We start from the raw sequence: 23,002 nt of genomic DNA, 5'->3' as shown, positions 1-23,002 counted from the left end.
TCATTACCAGTCAATCGATCAAAGGATGACTAATTCAACAAACAACTTCTGAAAGGAAATCAGACACCCAGAAAAAAAACCCGCCGGCTACCAATTTTTGTCTTATTTGGTCGGTTGTATGTGGCTACGAGTTTTGGCACAAAAAGTGCAAGAACTAATAAACCGGTTATTATCACAACTTACAGAACGTGTTCAATCTTTTTTTTAATTGAAAGTTTTACTGTGGTTCCTGTACTGCGGTACGTTGTGCACATATAATGATATGTTAAGCACCTATAAAAATGTCTAAAGTCACAAAACGAACACATAGAAAACATTTTTTTAACGCTTGACACCTCCGACGAAAGTCCATTTTTGACGAACTACGATTAACTATATCTTGTAAAGCACGCATGTTCGCAAGTTAAAATATTTTTGTCGTTGTTATACTCGACTAGCACCATGCGCTGCTTTACAAAACATTTGTGTAGATCAGGGGCCCAGTTTGAAACAAGGTTCTTTATCGTGAACGTCGGACGATCATGAAAATAAATGTAAATGACAATCTCTTCTAGATGGATTGACGGATTTTGATTATTTTAGTATCAATTGACGCGCTTATCCTTAGCCTGGGACTAAATGAATTTCGGATATCACGGGTCGTGTGGTTTCCCAATCATTTGAATGATATGTTTAAAAAATTGAAAAATTTTATTTTTCAATGTCTAACGGGCTCAAAGCTTGTTCTAGCGGAATCTTTTCAGGTTCTCAGCATCAAGGCCGGACGGTAATAATCTTGTTTACAAATCAACGTAAAGCTGGGAATGAATTAATAAGTCTGGTATACGTCTTCAACACATAATACGCAGAATCGCTTAAACTTGTTTCGATACCTAAGTATAAATGAGGAAACGTGGTTGTAGTGAAGTGAAATTCCAAATGAATTACGATATCGTTTAAACCCAAATGACTTTTACACGAGATCAGAGAAGTATTCCAATGGGTACAGCTAAGGCATCCAAAAATACCGTTAACGTTTAGAAATAACCATTAATATTATGTGGTAATAGAAATCGAATACTATTAATAATACGCGTGTCTTCGGTAGAAATAATTTCTACGCTAAACTCCGAATTGGACACGTGCGTCAAAACTAAGCATAGAACTTTCTCGTAGATTATTGTACTTTTTCATATTTTCTTTTTTTTTTTTTGTAGATTATCGTACATTTTCGCGATAAAATCCTACTTTTTTGTAGATTATCCGTGTATTAGCGTAATTTCCTTGACTTTTTGGTCTTGATATTCGGACAAAACTATACTTCTTCGTAGATTATTGTACTTTTTCGTGAAACATTGTACTCTTTCTCACATTATCGTAGATTAGTGTAATTTTCATTTACTTATAGCACTTGATATAAGTCAAAAATCGTAGTTTTTCGTGGATCATCGTATTATTAGTCGTTATTTTTTTCCCTCAAGATTCACCTAATTAAGATACGATGAGTTCTAAGGTATACGATAGATTCTCTAAATCTATCTAGATCGTATTCAGAAGATGAGAATATAGACCCTTACACTTTTTAACGATTTGCTAATATTTTCTACGATATTCTACGGCCGGCAATTCTTCGTAGTTTGGTGTAGAAATTATTTTCGCCAAGGGCAATATCTACAAGTCGCCCATCTTTCCTCGTTGTTGCACAGAGTTCCCGGAAGATACAATAATTCTTTGTCGACAATTTTTTTTGCGTTAAAAAAATTCAGGGATAAAACCCACGTGCCAGTTTTTATGTTCTACACCTTCAAACTCACAGTTAAAAACCAGTTTACGCAAACGCTACTTGCGAATACTAGGGGAATGATAATGAGAGTTCGTGACGTAACTTTTAGAGAGTATACCACTTGTTCGCATATCATACTATACCATTTTCAATGCAAGCTTAATTTCCGGCATAGCGAGATCGCACGGCGACGAGTTAACATAAAAGAGCTCCACGATAAAACAATTTGCTAGATAATACATTTAGTAGCAGCATTCAATCAGATTCATCCGACCAGGGTAAGTCTTATTTTCTTTATCCAGAATCTTATACACTGCATTGTAATTGTTTGAGATTCGTTAATCACGTAACTGGGAATCGATATTCAACGCAATCTAACGGTCACTCAGCCTCAAACCAAGTTCCAAACTTTAAACCGTATGACACCGAATAGACTTGTCTGACATCTTTTCATTGTCCCTTCGTAGTCACAGTTCTGAATAATTCCATGGTTTAAAAAAAAACTATCACGAGACAACTATCCGTCCGGTGAGGATCGAAAGGATGTGGGACGTCATCTAAAGATCCTGAATTGTGTACGAAAAGTCGATTCCGTACTTATAGTGTATACCCACTTCAATCCCCAAGCATATTATGATCGAAGTCTCGTTTGACCCCAGTTACTGTTAGATATTTATCGTTAGGCCGAAAGATGATCAATGGGTCGATTTTACCCGGTGTGACTACGAAGGGTGAATAATTTGTGCAAGACCATCAAATCGTGAAAAAACTACCGTGAAAACCACGAAATAGCACAGTTTTTACTATTTCGAAATTCAAAATGGGAAATGTTAATTGTTCTGCGATTTATCGGTGCAAAATTCAGATGAGTTCGTCCAAACATCAGTCAGTTCTCAAGGGGAACACTGTCGACAGAAGCAACGAGGAGGTTTTCATTCATAAAGTATTCTCTCAAGTGGCGGTCAACAATCCAAATCACACGGCAATTATCTACGAAGGTAAATTTTTTCATCATGTGAGACGTATCACACAATCACTTTGTTATTGCTTTTGAGGATCCTGAACTGCGTAAGGTCTCGCCGCTGAAATTCTTGTGGAAATAAGTTTTTCCTTGTTTCTAAGAATAAAGCTCTGCTATTCAGGGTAAGGAAATGTTGACTGACAAGGAATATCACCTTACTGTACCCCCACACAACCTGGGTCAAAAAAATTATATTTTGGAGTTCACACCAAAGTATAAACCCGCACAAAAAATTAGTGGCCCAATCGCATATTTGAGGGGTGAAATTAATTCTCAAAAATCGGTGGTTTTTTCGTTTTTCGCTGATATCGTCGAAACAAAAATAGATACGGCAAAAGTTTGAATAGCAAAGTTGTTCATTTTTCAGTGCTCTGCAATATTGTGTAGTCGGAAATTATATAGAATTTTTTTGATTTTTTTTTTTCATAAAAAAAACGGGTTTTTTTACACATCTTTCTCTATCATTTCACAATAAAACGTAATTGTTCCGACTCCACATTTAATGATATCAATCTACATTGGTTTTTTACGTCTCAGGAGGTCATGGAACCGGAGAGTTATTTTTTCAAACGCAATTTTTTTTACAGATTTGCACTAGTTACATGTTCTTATCATAATCAAACTGTGAGGTCGACTGTTTGAAATACGTTTTATTTTTTCATGATATCCTATCTGAGATGTTTAATACCGTCATATCAGTAAATAATGAGGCTCTGTATAAACTGACTCTTGCCTGAATGAGAATGAAATGAAATTAGCAGATACAATTAAAGAGTTTTTAATTGAAAGCATAAGCACATACGCGAGAATCGAAATTGAAGAAGACGAAAGCTTGGAATTTCAAGAACAATTCAAACACCATGAGCCTGAAAGTATAGAAGACAGTGAATTGGAATGGGACTCAATTTCATCTGATGAGGCAGATGTCTCTCAATGTACAAAAAATGAAGATAAGATTTCATTCGATTACAAGAAGAAAGCTGTGGAGTTTTGGAGAAGTGGAAAAACAAAAAATTTAAATATTCGTACAGTTGCACACCGTTTTAAAAAAGTGATTTCTAAAACACAATTCAAGCGTTGGCCTCATCAAATCAATAAAGGTGGGACTTTTGAAGAAAAATTGAATGAGATATCTCAATATACTTTAAATAGCTTCATTGAAGCAACTGAATGTGGCAAGATAGTATACGATATAGATTTGCGACGATGAGCTTTGACCGGACATAAAAATTTCATGAATTCCGATGCACGATTCAAAGCGTCAAAAAAATGGGTGAATAAGTTCGAAAGAGCACATGGCATTACGTCTCGGAAAATTACAAAATTTATCACCCGAAAACTTTAGAAGACTCAAAAAATCTTAAAAAAACGGCTGAAGAGTTTACAAATAACATTAAATCTGTTATCAACGACCTTGGTCTGGAAAACGTTTACGATTCAGATCAAAGTGGATTTCAATTTGAAACGCATTCTGGTCGCACTCTTGCAAACCAAGGATCAAAAGAAATTGAATGCGTTGTTCAATCGATATCTTCAACAACTCATTCTTACACGATTCAACCAACGATATCCGCCGATGGAAAATTACTTTCACCGTTATATCTTGTATTGAAAGAAATCGGTCGTGACTTTGGCCCACGCGTAGAAAAAACGTTGTTCAAACCCACAAACGTTTTTGTTTCGGCATCGAAATCTGGAAAGTTAACATCAGGTAAGAAATATTTAAATTATACATTCTTGTGGCATATTAAATATTGCGAACCAAATGAAATTAAATATTTCTTTCGTTTTTTCGACAGATCATTTAAAACAGTGGCTAACCGAAATCTATTTTCCGAATGTTGGCGTCAACAGTGCGCTTTTAATCGACTCCTGGAGTGGACACTGTCCAGAAGTAGTTGATGCGGTAACTCCTCCTAACAAAAAAATTGTATCAAAAATTATTCCAAAAGGGACAACAGGACAAATACAACCGTTAGATGTGTTTGGTTTTCGAATATGGAAAAATTTTGTTCGGCATTTTTCAGATATAGTAATTCTTTCCGGTAGCGATATAAATCTGCATTTAAGGTATAACATCATCAAACTGCAGTCACTTGTTCACAATCAACTGTCTTCCCCGCGTTATATTAATATGCTTAAATATGCATGGTACAAAAGTGGGCACATAGAAAAAACACCCCCTGAGTTCATCAATCCGGTGACGTTTGGTTTTGGAGATAATTCGGAACCACGATGTCACATTTGTGGTGATTTAGCTGTTATAACATGTTCGTGGTGCAAAAAACCTTTGTTTGTCGAACAATTCTTTGAGGAGCATCATTATTGCAATGAATACATTCCATAATACGAAATGAAGAAACTGATAAGTGCATTGTCTGCTTTTTTTCCTGTCATGAGTACTAGACATTTTAATAGCTATATAATATATGAATTAAAGGTTTCTAGTAAATAAAAAAACGACATGCATGTTACATGAAGTTTTATACAAAATGAAAAAAATCATGTGATACTTATTCGCTTGTACTAAAATGGATGCACAAAACTAAACTAGATGTAAAAGATTTATGAGTATTTTACGATAACGGTGGAACAGCATATGTGGATTTACTAAACCTATATATAAATGTAAACATATTCCGTTTAACGGATTTGTCAACCTTGTTTAATTTTCAGGCGAAATAAGAAATTTTTCAGTGATCAAATGACGAAAAATGTATTAAAAACACTTTTTTTTCAACAAAAAAAATTTCGATTACATATTATTGCAGAGCACTGAAAAATGAACAACTTTGCTATTCAAACTTTAGCCGTATCTATTTTTGTTTCGAAGATATCAGCGAAAAACGAAAAAACCACCGATTATTGAGAATTAATTTCACCCCTTAAATATACGAGTGGGCCGCTAATTTTTTTTGAGGGTTTATACTTTGGTGTGAATTACAAAATATAATTTTTTTGACACAGGTTGTGGAGGTACAGTAAGGTGACTTTCCTTGTGGTGAGCATTCAATACTAAGAAAGTGTTTTTTTACTCATCAGGCAAGTGGGGAAAGTGTGTAGATTTTGACTATCGCGTAATGCTCACCTTGCAGATGAGCGTGGCGAAGAAACAAGGTTGACTTTCAGTCAGCTCGAAGCGAGGACCAATCAGCTGTCACGAGTCCTGGCGAAACGCTGTCATCGATCTTCGATCAACGGCGTTGATGCAATCGCGGCGATTTCGATGCAGCCTACGGACCGACTTCTGACTCTCGTGCTGGCTACCTTGAAGGCCGGGATGGCCTACCTTCCCCTGGATCCAGAGTTTCCGGCCCCCAGGGTTGAGCACATCCTCACCGAGGCTGAGCCCCTCATCATGGTCTCCGAAGAAGGAGGTGAGGACCATCCATTATGGAAAGTAGAATCGATGGTAGATTCCTCGCAGCTTACAAATTGACTTGTCTCTGAGATTTGAGAAATAAGCGTTGGATACACCAGGTTTAAGATTGACAAATTAACATCGAAAAGTGAGATTCGGAATAAACAGCTACGATCAACACCCATACCTACAACTTTCTCTTTCTACGTTGGAAAAAGAATTTTCGAATTCCTCTTCTCAGCGTTTTCATGTTACGAAATCTCAGTTCTAGCAATGAACAGAGGTGAAGAATCCGCAGGACGTGAGATGCGTTTATAGAGGCCGAAAGTTGACAGGCAATGACTCCTATGCGAAAAGTGGTCCAGAGAATCTCTCGTCTAAGCGTGCCTCATGACTCTGAATAATATTCATCTGTTCTGTTGATTCGTTTCAGCCGACATGACAATATACGAGGGCACACCTGCCATCACGTACGACAAGCTTCTGGAAGAAGCCAGCAACGAGTCGACACAGAACATGGATTTGGACGCGTGTCAAGACCTGGCGATCATTTTATACACTTCGGGAAGCACGGGGGTGCCGAAAGGCAAGTACATTGTGATCACGCTCGGTACCGAGTTGTCGTTAAAATGGAGATTTGAGAGAAAGTAATTTGTCCGGATGAAATTGAACAATTTCACTTCTGCCATTCAATCAGGCGTTAAACTGTTCCACGAGGCTCTGATGGATTGGCTTCGCTGGCTGTGGAGTGCTATGCCTTATTCGACGACAGAGGAGAGCTGCGCTTTCAAGACTTCATTGACTTTCGTCGACTGCGTACCCGAAATCTGGGGCCCTTTGCTTCAGGGAAGAAGCGTCGTCGTTGTTCCAAAACACGTCACAAGAGACCCTCAGAGGTTCGTTCGGCTTCTGGATAAGCACAAGGTGATTAAACGTTTCGAAACACAAGTTTCCACCACGTGACACGAGGGTCTGGAAGGAAACCAAACGTTTTGTTCTCTTTGACCTTGAATTACCTGATTACCGAACTGTTTTCTGCAGATCGGACGTCTCGTGCTAGTACCATCATTGTTGAGGACTCTCCTTATGTACCTGGATATGCAAAAGGACAAGAAACTCCTTCGGAGCCTGAAATTTTGGATATGTTCAGGCGAAATCATACCGGTTTCATTGGCCGAACAGTTCGTGGCCACATTTCCATCCGGTGAACACACATTGGTCAATATGTACGGTATCACAGAAACCACGGGCGATGTTGCATACCATTTAATCAATCATCCGAAACAGCTCCAGGGTCTTGCTAAACTACCGATTGGTGAGCAGAGTTTCCAATCACCGAATGGTTACGGTTCACTTTTCATCCGAAGATAGAGGATCGGCGTAAGGTGTAAGAGAATCATTTTGTTTCATTTCGAAGGTAAGCCGGTGGACAACTTTATTGTCTACATTATGGACAAGAATATGCGGCTCGTGCCGCAAGGAGAATTGGGAGAGGTGGTTTGCGCAGGTAAATACTTGGCGGCCGGTTACGTAAAAGGAAGGGATCCGCATCGTTTCGTGGACAATCCGCATTCTTCGGATCCAGGTAAGCGAATGAAAGAAATGGACTTGATTCTTTTCTTCCCTGCTACGTGATGTTCGTGGTAGCACAATTGTCGGAATGTTGACCATAATCTGACTATTAATTTGACTGTCAATCGTGGTGATCGAGAAATTGAAGCTGTGCCGATTCATTCGTTCGCAAATGTCCTCAAAAACATCACCAAGATCAAGACGACATCAAAATAGAAACTAGATATTGTACCCGGGACTTGCCGTAAAGAACGTAATGGCATAAAACAGATTTCGGTAACTGTACTAAGTTCAACGTTGGGCTTGACGATATTTTTACGACAAGTCAATTTATAGTTGACTTGGTCGTTGTAATTGACTCTAAAATGACAACTTAGCGGACATTATTTTTAAACGTACGGTCGACATGTAGGAAGCTTCGTTGGCTGCGAATATGCCTTCTTCGTCAGTCTTCGATCGGTTGACTTTCGACCGAGAAATTTTCGAAATCGACCGGGTGTTACTTGCGTAATAAACAAGTTACTATTCCACCTGCAGAATACTCGAGGATTTATCGTACCGGTGACTACGCGAGGATTGTGGATGGTATATTGATTTTTGATGGGAGGATGGACACCCAAGTTAAGGTCCGAGGACATCGGGTTGACCTCACGGAGGTTGAAAAAGCAGTCGCGGCGTTTCCCGCCGTCGACAAAGTGGTCGTCGTGTGTTTTAAGCCCGGTGAACTTTCGCAGGTAAATAGGAAGAGAAAAACATTGCAGCGAGCATAAAAACCTTTCGCAGACATTTCGAAATGCACTTCTTATTATAGCAACAAGGAAATTGAGATGCTGGTTATAGAAATACTTGGAATTTTCTGGTCTAGTCAAGAGTACACGAATAATGCCGGATGGTGTTTGAGCTTTATTCACTATGAGGAATTGCTCGCCCTGTTACAGGCTCTCGTTTCGTTCGTGACGGCTAAATACAACACCCGTATTTTTGGATTGGAGATTGAATCTTATCTCAAGACCATTTTACCGCCTTACATGATACCGCAAGTCATAGTGATCGATTCCATTCCGTTATTGACGAACGGAAAGACTGACAGACAGATGCTACTGAAGCGATACGAATTGATGAGCAACGGTGAGGAAGAAATAATCCTAAGATATCGAAAACTGAATCACCACTTTACTTTTTTTTCAACTTCTCATTCACATTGTTACGCAGAAAAGGATATCGCCGTCGATTGCGACTACGAAAACGTCCCGCCGCCTCTTCTTCCTTTAGCCCGCGTCCTTTTTCCCACGGTAGCATCGGTGATCGGAAGTAGCGCCCGAGCCGCGGTGACGATCGACGCGAACTTTTACGATCTGGGGGGAAACTCCTTGAATTCGGTCTACACCGTCACCAGACTTCTTGACCAAGGCTACCGCATCGGAATAACTGACTTCATACGCGCGAAGAACATGGGAGAGATACTGCGGAGGATGAGGATCGACTCGGAGTCAGACTTCGATGAGCCTCCGTCCGAAGATGGAGAACGTTACGTCCTCGAGGAGCTTAATGACTCACATAGAAAAGACGTTATCGAGTGAGTATGCACATCAATTCTGTCGATCGAAAAGCTCTCGCGATGATTGAGTTCCTTCGGAATAAACCTAATCTATCCTCACCTTTGAATTACAGGATGATCACGGACAGTTTTTACCTGAAAGCTGACCTGGATAAGTGGTTGATGCCTGACATTAACCGAGAAGATTACTCGGAACTGATCGACAAGCTTTGGGATCCTCTGGTGGAGCAAGGATTGAGTTTCGTAGTGAAATCGACGTCAGGCGAGGCGCTAAGCGTCGCGTTGAATTTGGATGCGAGAGACGAGCCTGAGGTGACGATAAATTCGAAGCTGATGGTAACACTTGAGTTTTTGGAATACCTTGAGAGGCCGATTCTGGAAGAACAACTCCCGAAGGGAAAGGGACAAATTTTCCACTCCTTCATGATGGGAACCAACAGCAGACTCACTTCGGCTGAAAATGTTGCTCTCGTCAGGGTGATGGAGGAACATGTGTTTCGAGTCGCCAGGCAGAAGGGCTTTGACGGCGTGTTTGCAACAAACACCAGCCCTCTTACACAGGTGACTTGCTTATGGAGTTTGATTGCTCGTTGTTTATTTTGAAATTTGAGCAAACAAGGTATGAAAATAGAGCTTCTGGAGAAAATACTACTTATTTCCAATGATCGAACATCGAACTAATTCACAAATCTATCGGTGTAGCAACTGGTGACTGGTATCTACAACTGCGACGTCTTGATGGACTACCAGGTCAACAAGTACGTCGCGTCTGACGGTTCGACGCCGTTCGGAGAGGCGCCCGACAATCAAAGAGTATTATGCTCCTGGAAAAGCGTGTAGAAATTTTTCAACGGCGGCTCTGTGAATTATTTCTAGCTCCTTACATGCAACGCACTGGGTCCGTTTATTAACAGTAAACACATGCATGTGATCGTGACTACGAATTCAATCCAGCAACGATATTATTAAAGAGATATCGCACCTAAAACGGATCGAAAGACGCAGTTGTGAGCTGGAAACATCTTTCCACACTTGTCTGTAAATTTGTCGAACGTAGAAAAACTGTCTGCTGCAATATATATTCAAAGAAATACGTCAGCAGGTCGTATAATGAAAATTCCTCAAAATGTTACAATTAGTTATACTGTAGGTGCATGTTGCAGAAATTGCGTTCGTCAGGAAGTTTGTTGGGTATGGTCATTGTTGACGGTAAAATAATAAAATGTACAGTGTTATTAAAGTCTCGACCGTTTGATTCGTCGTAACAATCCAAAATATGGTTTCGATTCCCTCGCGTCATCCGCTTTGGATCATTCAAAAATGGTAAACTGATCTGGTGTGTTGGCACATCTGATAAAAGTACCGTTGGGATTAGAAATAAATACCGAAATTCTATTGCACGTTGGAACTGGAAAATTTTGCTCACTGAATAAACAATACGAACCATTTCGTAAGTATCGATCGATACAATTATCTTATTCCGTGTTTAATGTTGCTGTCCTCATCCATCATTTCGGCCGAATATGATCCTGTGAAAAGTATCTTCAACACTCTTTGGATGATTTCCGGAAATTCTAGGACAGCGTAATTCAAGTTTTGATCGAATCATGGCACGTTAGCAAAAAAGTGCTATGTGAATAATAAGAAAAATTCAATCATCGTTCCTTTCGATTCGATATTGGGACACATTCAAGGCTACCTCAGGATGAGATCTCGAGGTCCGTTTTTGTACCAATTCATTCGACTGTACGCGTATTTGTAAGAGGTGAAAGGTGAAAACACCTGAAGGTGAAATAAATTGGCCATTGACACCAATACTCAGGTACCGAATGATCCAGGCAAACGAGTGAAATGACAGGTATTAATTTTTTTTTTCTTTTTTTGATAGAGAATCGCGCAACATTCGGAATCATCTGTAGAAATGAGAAGTTGTGTACTTCGAACCTACGCTTTCCCTAAAAAATGATGATAAGTGCTTGTCTATTTTATCGTACTGAAAATACGAAAAAAACATCATTTGTTTTCTACTTGGATTTACCACACTAAATAGTTTATAAAAATAAAAAACAGTTCGCGTTGGAGAGGAAGGCCAGAGGATTGTCGAATTTGGTCGAAACGAGTTTCATTGAATGACGAATCTTTCGCCTCCATTTTCCGCCGAAAATCTTCCGAGGGATTCTCGACATACTTATTCGGCTAGACTCTCTGTAGTGAATGAATATAATAAAAATTTTGAGGATCTATTTCATAAATCTAAATAATCTTCCGATTCTTCAAAGACCACACAAGCATTTTCTTAACATTCCGCTTTTTTTATGGCAAGAATAATTATTATCACCCCGAAAATAAAACGTCGAGTTTTTACAGGATCTCGACGACAGGCCTTTTTCAAGGTATCAAGACTTGTGTGTAACCAGTTTTTATCCGACGAAATCTCGGGAACAAATCAACGGATTTTAATGATCTCGGTTTCAATCGACAGGACTTTGCTTCTCTTGGAACTGATCAAATTTTGGGGCTGATGGATTGAGTAGTTTTTGAGTTATGAGAATGAAGATAAAAAATAAATAAAAATTACGGTGTCTTCGCGATGGATTGAGGGATTCCAATGATTTCAGTCTCAATCGGCACTTCGCAGCTTGAGTATAAATTGATTTTGGAATTTTTAATCGGCCTTGTGGTTTGTACTTATTCAAGTGAAAAAATTAAACAATTTTCATTATTGTTGTTCGTATATATCAATGTGTATAGACCTACAGCGCATCTTACTATTGGCGGAAATTGTGGTGGCATTAAGACTTAGGCTGGCAGCATCAAGGTCAGCTGAATAGACAACTTGTTCAAAAATTAACCCGTAGTCTGGAATAAATTAAGGAATCTGGTTCCAGCTTACCCACAGTATGCTGCAATATAGTACGAAGAATTGTTTACACTTGTTACGATAGCTTGGAATAAATTATGAAACCTGTTTCTGATTTCATAATATTGAAGATTATGTCAAGATACCTCGAATTACTGAAGCGTGAAGTCGCATAAATATTCCAATGGGTACATCCGAAACATCGATAAGTAATATATTTGAAATCACTTTGAATACCTCATAGTACTTAATTGGAATCGAGTACTGCCACAATACGTGTGTATTATGAATAAATCACCCATCTTGCGACGTTATTGTATAGATTTCCTAAAAGATTCGGTAATTTTTAATTTCCATGAAAAATAATCAGATGTGAAAGGCTCGTGTGCGTTTTACTTTCAAGCTCATAGTTACAAACCAGTTTACGCAGACGTCACTTGTGAATACTAGCGGAATGATAATGAGAATTCGTGACTTGTACTTCTCAAGAGTATAGCGTTTATTCACAGATTATACCATATCGTTTCAAATACAAGCTTAATTTCCAGCATAGCGAGATCGCCCAGCGACGAGTCAACATAACAGAGCTCCACGGTAGAGCAATTTGCTAGATAAGATTCGCTAGCAGCATTGAATCAGATTCATCAGACCAGGGTAAGTCTTATTTTCTTCATCCAGTATCTCATACATTGCATTGTTATTGTTTGAGATTTGTTTAACACGTAACTGGGAATCGATATTAACCGTAATCGAATTATCACTGAGACTCGCAAGGAATCCTAGGCAAGTTCAGCCCCACTGCTTTTGATCTAATTCAGACATTTTGTAGTGCATCGACAACTAAGAGACCCGTATTTATTTTCATGTGCTTATAAACGGTTTCAAGGGGTGAAAACGACCCCTAAAGATAAGCACCTGACAGGGTGGTTTCTCAATTTCGGTACCCTTCGATCAACATCCAAGGGGGTCACCTATCTACGATTCCTTGTTAAGCTTGCTGTTAGTTTCTGACTTTGAAGCGTAAACTGTTAAAAATTTCTGTATGGAACTTCCTAGACTGTATTGAAAGTTTTATTCCGACACGGAACAGTGAGTTCACCACATGTTTACTGATGATTCGACTTACAAATACAATAAATTTACCACACAATTAGGTGAATTCAAAATACTTATTTGTGTTGCTCTGATAAATTTTGGTAAAATTTGAACCTGGCCTTTGAACGGCATCGAAGCTATATCGCACACATATGGCTTGGACGATTTTCGCGAAATTTGTCACGTGGATGTTTTCGAGGTCGGTGAGAGTTCAGTGCAAATATGCCCTCGAATGATAGAACTTCAAAATGGCGAATCCAATATTGCGGACGGTTACATAATGATTAACTCGATTCGCATGACGATTGATAGACGGGAGTTATCGCGATCCCTGATTACGAATCCGCCTTGAAAATTGAGAAATTCGAAATGCCGGAATCAATATGGTGGACAAAAATGCAAAAATTGATTTGAATCGCATGAAACTTGATCGGTACTCGAGAGTTTTTGATGCCGCAATAACGAATCCGAACTTGAATACTTTTTTCCGCATTTAGGGCATGAACAGTGAAATTTTTGTTACCACTCAAGAGATTGATCATTTCTGCAACACCATAAAATCCTAGAGAAACCACCAGGAAAACCACGAGTTGGATGACTGAAATTACTAAACTGTTTATTTTTCCAAAATTTAAGCAACAAACGTTTCGTATCATTCGATTAACCGATATCAACTATAGATGAGTTCGTTGGAAGAGCCGTCAATTCTCAAGGGGAACACTGTCGACAGAAGCAATGAGGAGGTTTTCAGTCATAAAGTATTCTCTCAAGTGGCGGTCAACAATCCAAATCACACGGCAATTATCTACGAAGGTGAGTTTATTCATCCTGTGACACGTGTCACACAATCACTTTGTCAAAATGACGGAGGATCCTGAACTGCGTAAAGTCTTGGCATCAAAATTTTTGTAGACATACGTTTTGACTCATTTCTAAGAATAAAGCTCTACTTTTCAGGGTGAAGAAATGTTGACTGAGTGAGCATTCAATAATGAGAAAGTGTTTTTTTACTCATCAGGCAAGTGGGGAAAGTGCGTATATTTGACTATCGCGTAATGCTCACCTTGCAGATGAGCGTGGCGAAGAAACAAGGTTGACTTTCAGTCAGCTCGAAGCGAGGACCAATCAGCTGTCACGAGTCCTGGCGAAACGCTGTCGTCGATCCTCGATCAACGGCGTTGATGCAATCGTGGCGATTTCGATGCGGCCTACGGACCGACTTCCGACCCTCTTGCTGGCTACCTTGAAGGCCGGGATGGCCTACCTTCCCTTGGATCCAGAGTTTCCGGTTCCCAGGGTTAGGCACATTCTCACCGAGGCTGAGCCCCTCATCGTGGTCACCGAAGAAGGAGGTGAGGGACAATCCATTATGGAAAGTGGAATCGATGGTAGATTCCTCGCAGCTTACAAATTGACTTGTCTCTGAGGTTCGAGAAATAAGCGTTGGATACACCAGGTTTAAGATTGACAAATTAAAATCAAAATGCGAGATTCGGAATGAACAATTACGATCAACACCCATACCTACAACTTTCTCTTTCTACGTTGGAAAAAGAATTTTCGAATTCTTCTTCTCAGCGTTTTCATGTTACGAAATCTCAGTTCTAGCAATTAACGGAGGTGAAGAATCCGCAGGACGTGAGATGCGTTTATAGAGGCCAAAAGTTCACAGGCAATGACTCGTATGCGAAAAGTGGTCCAGAGAATCTCTCGTCTAAGCGTGCCTCATGACTCTGAATAATTTTCATCTATTCTGTTGATCCGTTTCAGCCGACATGACAATATACGAGGGCACACCTGCCATCACGTACGAGGAGCTTCTGGAAGAAGCCACCAAAGAGTCGCCACAGAATATGGATTTGGACGCGTGTCAAGAACTGGCGATCGTTTTATACACTTCAGGAAGCACGGGGGTGCCGAAAGGCAAGTACATTGTGATTTGGCTGAAATTCAAGCTCACGTGAGCTTGGAGGTTTCAAAAAAGGAAATTCCTCGGAACGAAAACGAAGGATTCAATTTCTGCATTTTTCGCCAGGCGTTAAACTGCTCCACGATACTCTGATAAATTCGCTTCGCTGGCAGTGGAATGTGATACCTTATTCGCCGACAGAGGAAAGATGCGTTTTCAAAGCAACTGTGACCTCCGTCGACAGTGTGCCCGAAATCTGGGGCCCTTTGCTTCAGGGAAGGTGCATCGTCGTTGTTCCAAAGCACATCACAAGGGACCCTCAGAGGCTCGTTCAACTTTTGGAGAAACACAAGGTGATTAAACGATCCGAATCAAAAGATTCGGCCACGTGAAACGAGATTCGGAAAGGAGACGAAACTCTCCTTTCCTTTGACCTTGAAATACCCGACTATCGAACTGTTTCTGCAGATCGAACGGCTGGCACAAGTCCCGTCATTGTTAAGGACTATCCTGATGTATCTGGACATGCAGCAGGACAAGCATCTCCTTAAAAACTTGAAACTCTGGATTTGTTCAGGCGAAGTCTTACCTCTTCCAGTGGCCGAACAATTCTTGGCCACATTCCCATCAGGCGAACACACGTTGGCCAATTTATGGGGTGGCACTGAGCTTACGGGCGATGTCACATATCATTTGATCAATCACCCGAAACAGCTCGAGGGTCTGGACAAAGTACCGATTGGTAAGCAGGGAGTTTTTTCATCCCCGAATGAACATGGCTCGAATATTATCCAGAAATCTTTAATTCCGTTTCCAAGGTAAGCCGGCAGAGAACTGCATTCTATACGTTGTGGATAAGAAGCTGCAACTCGTGCCGCCAGGAGAATTGGGCGAGGTGGTTTGCGCAGGGAAATACTTGGCGGCCGGTTACGTAAAAGGAAGAGATCCGCATCGTTTCGTGGACAATCCACATTCTTCGGATCCAGGTGAGTAAATGAAAGACACGGACATGTACTCGATTCCTTTCTTTGCAAGCTATCCGACACCTAGAGTAACACACTTGTCGATATTGGACCAGTTGATCGGTTGACCGGTAACGGATCGTGCATAAACCTTTTTGTAATAACTCTGATATTTCTTAATGGATTTGGGCGAAAATTGATACACTTCCATTTCGGGGGTCACTGAATCCAAATTCGAAAGAAGAATTAAAAAATTTGATATTAGAGATTCAAAATGGCGGCTTTGAATTCCGGTAATTATAACCAGGCCTCAGCAGCCTTGTTCCAAAAAGTAAAAAATTAGAACAACTCTTTCGAAACTTGTTACTAATAATTACAAAGTTTTGTCACTAGCAATTTCGAAGTTTTGCTTGACTGTATTTTGACCACAAGTCAATCCACAGTCGACTTGTAGATCATTACTGACAAAGAATGTACAATTCAGCGAGTATTTGTGAACGTATGATTGACATATAGTCAACTATTGGCTTCGGATACACCCGAATTATTTCTGCCCGAAATAAGCCAAATATGAAGTGAACCGGTGTTAGTGGAAAAATAATCAACTTACTATTCCATCTGCAGAATACTCGAGGATTTATCGTACCGGTGACTACGCGAGGATTGTGAAAGGCATATTAATTTACGAAGGCAGAATGGACAACCAAATTAAGGTCCGAGGACATCGGGTCGACATCGCAGAAGTGGAAAAAGCTGTCCTGGCATCTCCTGCCATCGACAAAGCGGTCGTCCTCTGTTTCAAACCCGGTGAACTTTCGCAGGTAAATGAAAAGAGAAAAAGAGACATTGCGAAATACATTTCTCATCATACTGACAAAGAAACATCGATGCTGGTAATAGAAATACTAACAATCCTGCTCCTTGATCGAGTTTAGTTAAGAGTACACGAATAGTGCCGTATAGTGTTCAAGTTTTGTTCACTCTGACGGATTGCTGACCCTGTTACAGGCTCTCGTTTCGTACGTGACGGTTAAAAACAACACCCGTGTTTCCGGATCAGAGATTGAATCTCATCTCCGCACCATCTTACCTCCCCACATGATACCGCATGTCATAGTGATCGATTCCATTCCGTTATTGGAAAACGGAAAGGCTGACAGACAGATGCTTTTGAAGCGATACGAATTGATGAGCAGCGGTGAGGAAGAAATAATCCTAAGATATCGAAAACTGAATCACGACTTTACTTTTTCTTCAACTTCTTGTTCACATTGTTACGCAGAAAAGGATATCGCCGTCGATTGCGACTACGAAAATGTCCCGCCGCCTCTTCTTCCTTCAGCCCGCGTCCTTTTTCCTACGGTAGCATCGGTGATCGGAAGTAGCGCTCGAGCCGCGGTGACGATCGACGCGAACTTTTACGATCTGGGGGGAAACTCTTTGAATTCGGTCTACACCGTCACCAGACTTCTTGACCAAGGCTACCGTATCGGAATAACTGACTTCATACGCGCGAAGAACATGGGAGAGATACTGCGGAGGATGAGGATCGACTCGGAGTCAGACTTCGATGAGCCTCCGTCCGAAGATGGAGAACGTTACGTCCTCGAGGAGCTTAATGACTCACATAGAAAAGACGTTATCGAGTGAGTATGCATATCAATTCCGTCGATCGAAAAGCTCTCGCGATGATTGAGTTCCTTCGGAATAAACCTAATCCACCTCACCTTTGAAATCTAGAATGATCACCGACAGTTATCACATGACATCCGACCTGGAAAAGTGGTTGCCACCTGTCATTACCAGAGAACATTTCTCCGAAGTGATACACAAGCTTTGGGATCCTCTGGTGGAGCAGGGATTGAGTTTCGTACTGAAATCCACGTCTGGCGAGGCGCTAGGAGTTACGTTGAATTTCGACGCGAGAGACGAGCCTGAGGTGACGATAAATTCGATGATGACGGTGATATTCGATTTTTTCGAGTACCTTGAAGAGCCGATCCGAGAGGGACAGCTACCCAAGGGAAAGGGACAGATTTTTCACGGCTTCATGATTGGAACCAACAGCCGTGTCACTACAGCTGAGAACGTCGCTCTCGTAAAGGAGATGGAGGATCATATGATCAGAGTAGCCAGGCAGAAGGGCTTTGCTGGAATATTAGCAACAAACGTCAACCCGCTTACGCAGGTGATTGGCTTTTGGAGTTTCATTTCCTTTTCCGTATCTAAAACTTTAAGATGGAACGTTACGAGAATATAGAAAATAACACCTCTATCTAGCTGCCAAATGTAAAACTAACTCACCAATTTATCCTGACAGCAACTGGCGACTGATGTCTATCACTACGAAGTCTTGCTGGACTACCAGGTCAACAAATACGTCGCGTCTGACGGTTCAACGCCGTTCGGAGAGGCGCCCGATAGTCAAAGAGCACTCTGCTGCTGGAAAAAAGTTTAGCAATTTTTCAACAGGAGCCCTGTGAATTGTTTGTAGTTTCTTACGTGCAACGTAGTACCGCTAGTTAATAATAGTCAATATCTGGGCGTTATCATTTGATGAATTTGATTCAAATATTGGTTATCCGGTGAAAATCAAACCAACCGGCAATGCAATTTGACGCCAAGTTCTAAGACTCACTTTGGATTGACAATGAATTCTCCTCCCTTGATAGTTCTCGAAATCACTGTCTATCCTCAGTGGGAATTAATTAACGCAATTAAATTTGGCTCTGCGTGATCCGCGGCGACTAGACACCGGATGAACTACTCAACAATGTACAAATTTTTTAATAGAACGCCGTTGAAGTGTCGAGCGAGGGTTAGAAGGTTATTGAACGATTCGACTCGTGATTTAGATTTATGCACAATAACAAAAATTACATTAAAAAATGATAATCAATTTAAAGTAATACCTGTAAGCGTCGTTTTACAAAAAAAAAAAATGCTATGTTCTAACAAAAATATAATGCTTGGAATCCAATAATTTGAGGTCGTTTTGATTACGCACATTACTCCTTGAACGATTCAAAATGAGTTTTGTTATCAGAGTTCATTGACTCTGTACAAATAGAAAATTAAATTTCACTCAAAGATCCGTCCTCTGGGCAACTCTAATATAAACTCCGTCGCTGTAAAGGTTGATTCAGAACTGTTACACTTGGAATACCGTTGAGAACTGTCGCTATGAAACTCGTGCCGGTTCTACAACGAGAAGTTTACGATACGAATCATGTTTATATTAGGGTGCGTTTGTGCTTACCAGTTGGCAATATAGCTTTATTGTTTGAACATTTCAAATACACAATTGAATACATAATATGTATCTAAGTTTTTCCATTTTATCTACGCAATAGAATGAGGATTCGTATTGTCGGTTACGGTCTGTTGTAAATTTACATCAAATAAATATCGCCTCAAAAAATGAACATGCCGAACAAGATCGTAACCGGAATGAAAAATCCTCGATTTACGCATATCACGAAAAATCTGACATAAATTTATATGTAAATGAATATGATATAGATACTAAATATTCATTATAATACATAATAATCTCCGATATATGTATAATAAGTTACGTCTCCCGTATGCTTACATAATATGGATAAGTTTAATGTATACTTCGTTACGAGTTCACGGTGAATATTCGAAAGGTTCGGTGGACGTATCAATTAGAAACAGTTTTTCATCCACCATGGAAAAACGAGGGTGAAAGCAAGAACATTTAATTATACAAAAACACTTTTATGTCCAGAAACATTATCTTGTCGAGTTATAACAGCCGTATAGAAATTTTTTAAATTGCCTTTCACGTATGTATATCTATATTCCCCGTATTATGTCGTATATTTTATAAACTTTTATGCAATATTGTATAATATGTATACATACTTCGAAATATAGAATTATAAGTAATGGCTACTTTTTTCGGTTATTGACGCGATAGGATCGAGCTTTGTAACAACGGGAAATGCATTTCATTACGATGATTAATTGCATTGCAACGTGCAATCGATAAAAATCAATTTTTCTCGTGCAAACTTTATTCGCTTCCTTGAATAAACCTGAATTCGATCATCGAAGCTTGAAATATAATTTTATTGATTTACTTTTTTAAATCTTTTTTATGTCTTTTACCTAATCCTATCATTATCATTATTTATGTTAATATTAATATTGATTTTACTACCGTATTCCTCTAATTGATCAAACGCAATTTGTATAACCGTCGTGTGTATTTTTAGGCGTGCGTGTATATTTTAAATGCCTCTTTTGAAAATTTTCATCGATTTCGTTTTAGATTAAATATCGGCGTGGCGTGAATTCGTCCGTTTTCTTTATTTCTTCTTTTTCATCGACGCTAATTACGCGGCGTCGCAGGCAAATATTGACTTCGATTGTACACTATAAGGACACGTTTCAATTGATTTACTGTTCGTACGGACATTATTGTACCTACACTAATTAGCTATATACCGTAATTGTGTCATCGTTCAATTTAACGAAACAGAGAAAAGAAAATTATTTTCTAAAGAACGAACAAATCGGAGATAAATCGATACCGCTTGCCGATCTCATTTTTCAATAACTGAAAACAAACCCGTTCACCCGGTACGTATCATTAATTTCGTGTGCGTAATTTAGAAAAATACGATGCTGATGAAAACCCGCCAGGTGATTACAATTTACACAATACGTCAGGTTGATACAGATATCGATTATTTATTCTTCTCCTTTCTTGGGCTCGTTTCAACGCTACGGCAATTTATCCAAATTTCATTTCCAAACTACCTGCAGCTCTACTGATATTACGCGATAACGAAGCATTTTTATATAGTATCTGAATATCAGAATTTCGAACTATTCAAAGCCGTAAGTATATTACATGTGAAGTTTATTTATGAATTACTGTTGTTATTATTGAACGAATGGCCGAATACAATTGGATGTTTAACCTCGATTTACATAAATGAAATTGAAACGGAATTGGAGCGTCGAAATTATGTCGCTATTCTATCGTACACAGATATATGCGGATTTCTGTAAAAGTTTTCATAATTTTCCAATCCGTTGTCTCATCCAGGTCATCCATAATCGATAAATCGTTCAACGGGTTAATATAAATATATATATATATATATATATATATATATATATATATATATATATATATACATATATATAATACATAATATGTAAAGCTTGATATTCGTTAATAATTGTAATAATTAACATATAACATTAAATATCTATATACGAATAATGTATTTTATAATTTACACTGCTTATTAATTACTGCGCAGTCCTCGTCATCACATTCTCGCATTTATACAGGTCTGTATACGCAAAATATCTTCTTTCGCGTGCAGGCCCAGTTTTTAATATTATCCCATTAACTGCGAACTCCGATCACACATTCGATTAGTTGCGTTGTTAAAGAATCATTCTTTACTTTTCCAGCGAAAGGATTGACCGGGAAATTTTTTAACACCGTTTCAAGTTTTCGAACGCCGAGAAACTGGCCAATATGCAATATTTCTTATTCCGCAACTTTCGCAGCATAATAATGCGGAAGTCGTTACGCGGTGTATAAAATCGGTATGTCAAATATTAAATAAATACTATTGGAAATTTTTTTCTCATTCTAATTGTCTTTAATTCTGGATTTCTTATTTCAAGCAAAACTATTTCGGTTTAGATTTATTCATTTAACGTCGTGGTTGAGAAGAAAATACGTGTTTGGAATTATGATTTTTTTCACAAGTAGAATCAGGCGAAAATGGTAAAGAGAATCTTTTACAAATTTGATACTGTTCGTCGGATTTCACAGTCAGTCTTACATTCAGTCTTTCGAAACTGGAATCGAAAAATCGAATTACGGTGCAAGTTCTGCGATGATATTTGATAATCCTATACGAGCAATGCGAGAGATGAAAAAGTATTTTTTTCACCTTCGTGTACGGTATACAATTTAGCCAGTTTCTTTGGAATCGCGTTATTATTTATCAACATTATGCTTCGTTACATATTCGATCATGAAATCTCGGATATTGACGCGATTTCGAGATCTTGCTGCAATTTTTATCCTTTAACGCGGGCAAAATTTTCATGGAATAATTTCTATATGTATATATATGTATATATAAATGTTTAACGACATTCAACATATTTATGATACATTGTTTTATACTTGTTACGCATAATATTGAATATCGTGCGAGAATTTTAAGATACATATATATATATATGTATATATATAATGTCCGTAGCTCGCCGGCGAACACGAAAAATAAATCTCACTCTTTATGGCATCGAAATAATGTGAACTCATAACTACAAAGCATAAACCTAGATTAGAATCATCGATTCAATGATTTATCCAATTTCGATAAGGATTTTAAATATCGATTCATACTGTATTAATTGACATCGATACATCGTTTGATCCTACCCACTTGGTGAATAAATCTAATCTCTCGTTTTTTTCGACATCGAAATATTTAATCATAATAAATCTTACGTTATAATTGAATTTCTCCATTCGTCTAATTATCAACTGTTCAAACTTATAATACGTGATATACTTAATGAATATATCTGAAGAAAAGTAACGACAAGAAATTTACAGGACAGTAGATACTTTCATCAGGTTAAGGCTGCGTTAATTATTGTCTTTCTTCGATTATGTCTCTCGCGTTTGGAGGAGCCTTATTACTTCGATGTGTCGCATCCTTTTTGCTACACTATTTAAGAACAGCTAAACACCGTTTACAAATACCTCTAAGTTTGCTTGATTCAATATACATACAATAATATGCGAATATGTGTATATGCATAATATTTTTCTTCTACTTTATTTATACATATACGCGTCGGTAATCCGTATCGTAGAAATTTAACCG

At 38.9% G+C, this 23,002-nt stretch overlaps 2 protein-coding genes across 7 annotated transcripts; both read left to right on the top strand.

Moving 5' to 3' along the window:
• Positions 1 to 1,902: 1,902 nt before the first annotated feature.
• On the top strand, positions 1,903 to 20,015 carry LOC124177708 (surfactin synthase subunit 2-like). 5 transcript variants are annotated; one of them, XM_046560388.1, is made up of 12 exons: positions 1,903 to 2,040; positions 2,628 to 2,760; positions 5,879 to 6,160; positions 6,578 to 6,730; positions 6,842 to 7,068; positions 7,186 to 7,459; positions 7,562 to 7,729; positions 8,254 to 8,450; positions 8,655 to 8,844; positions 8,929 to 9,292; positions 9,388 to 9,835; positions 9,977 to 11,089. In XM_046560388.1, exons 2-12 carry the CDS (start codon positions 2,628 to 2,630, stop codon positions 10,112 to 10,114), a joined length of 2,574 nt encoding a protein of 857 aa, XP_046416344.1. In that variant the 5' UTR covers positions 1,903 to 2,040; the 3' UTR covers positions 10,115 to 11,089. The 5 variants fall into 5 exon arrangements, with proteins under 5 accessions (XP_046416344.1, XP_046416346.1, XP_046416345.1 ...); XM_046560390.1 differs by lacking the exons at positions 6,842 to 7,068; positions 7,186 to 7,459; positions 7,562 to 7,729; ... (3 more) ...; positions 9,388 to 9,835; positions 9,977 to 11,089 and adding exons at positions 15,265 to 15,491; positions 15,607 to 15,880; positions 15,957 to 16,124; ... (3 more) ...; positions 17,841 to 18,288; positions 18,421 to 20,015 and having other exon boundaries at positions 1,921 to 2,040; XM_046560389.1 differs by lacking the exons at positions 8,929 to 9,292; positions 9,388 to 9,835; positions 9,977 to 11,089 and adding exons at positions 17,383 to 17,746; positions 17,841 to 18,288; positions 18,421 to 20,015 and having other exon boundaries at positions 1,921 to 2,040.
• On the top strand, positions 12,604 to 14,656 carry LOC124177719 (tyrocidine synthase 1-like). Of its 2 annotated transcripts, none has more exons than XM_046560416.1 (3): positions 12,604 to 12,788; positions 13,910 to 14,042; positions 14,300 to 14,656. In XM_046560416.1, the coding sequence occupies exons 2-3, from the start codon at positions 13,910 to 13,912 to the stop codon at positions 14,653 to 14,655; spliced, it is 489 nt and encodes a 162-aa protein (XP_046416372.1). In that variant the 5' UTR covers positions 12,604 to 12,788; the 3' UTR covers position 14,656. The 2 variants fall into 2 exon arrangements, with proteins under 2 accessions (XP_046416372.1, XP_046416371.1); XM_046560415.1 differs by having other exon boundaries at positions 12,683 to 12,788; positions 13,866 to 14,042.
• Positions 20,016 to 23,002: the final 2,987 nt, after the last annotated feature.

The sequence above is a fragment of the Neodiprion fabricii genome, chromosome 3 (assembly GCF_021155785.1).
Source record: "Neodiprion fabricii isolate iyNeoFabr1 chromosome 3, iyNeoFabr1.1, whole genome shotgun sequence".
NCBI lineage: Eukaryota > Metazoa > Arthropoda > Insecta > Hymenoptera > Diprionidae > Neodiprion > Neodiprion fabricii.
Note: the sequence above shows the minus strand (reverse complement) of the source record. Positions and strands in the feature narration are given on the sequence as shown.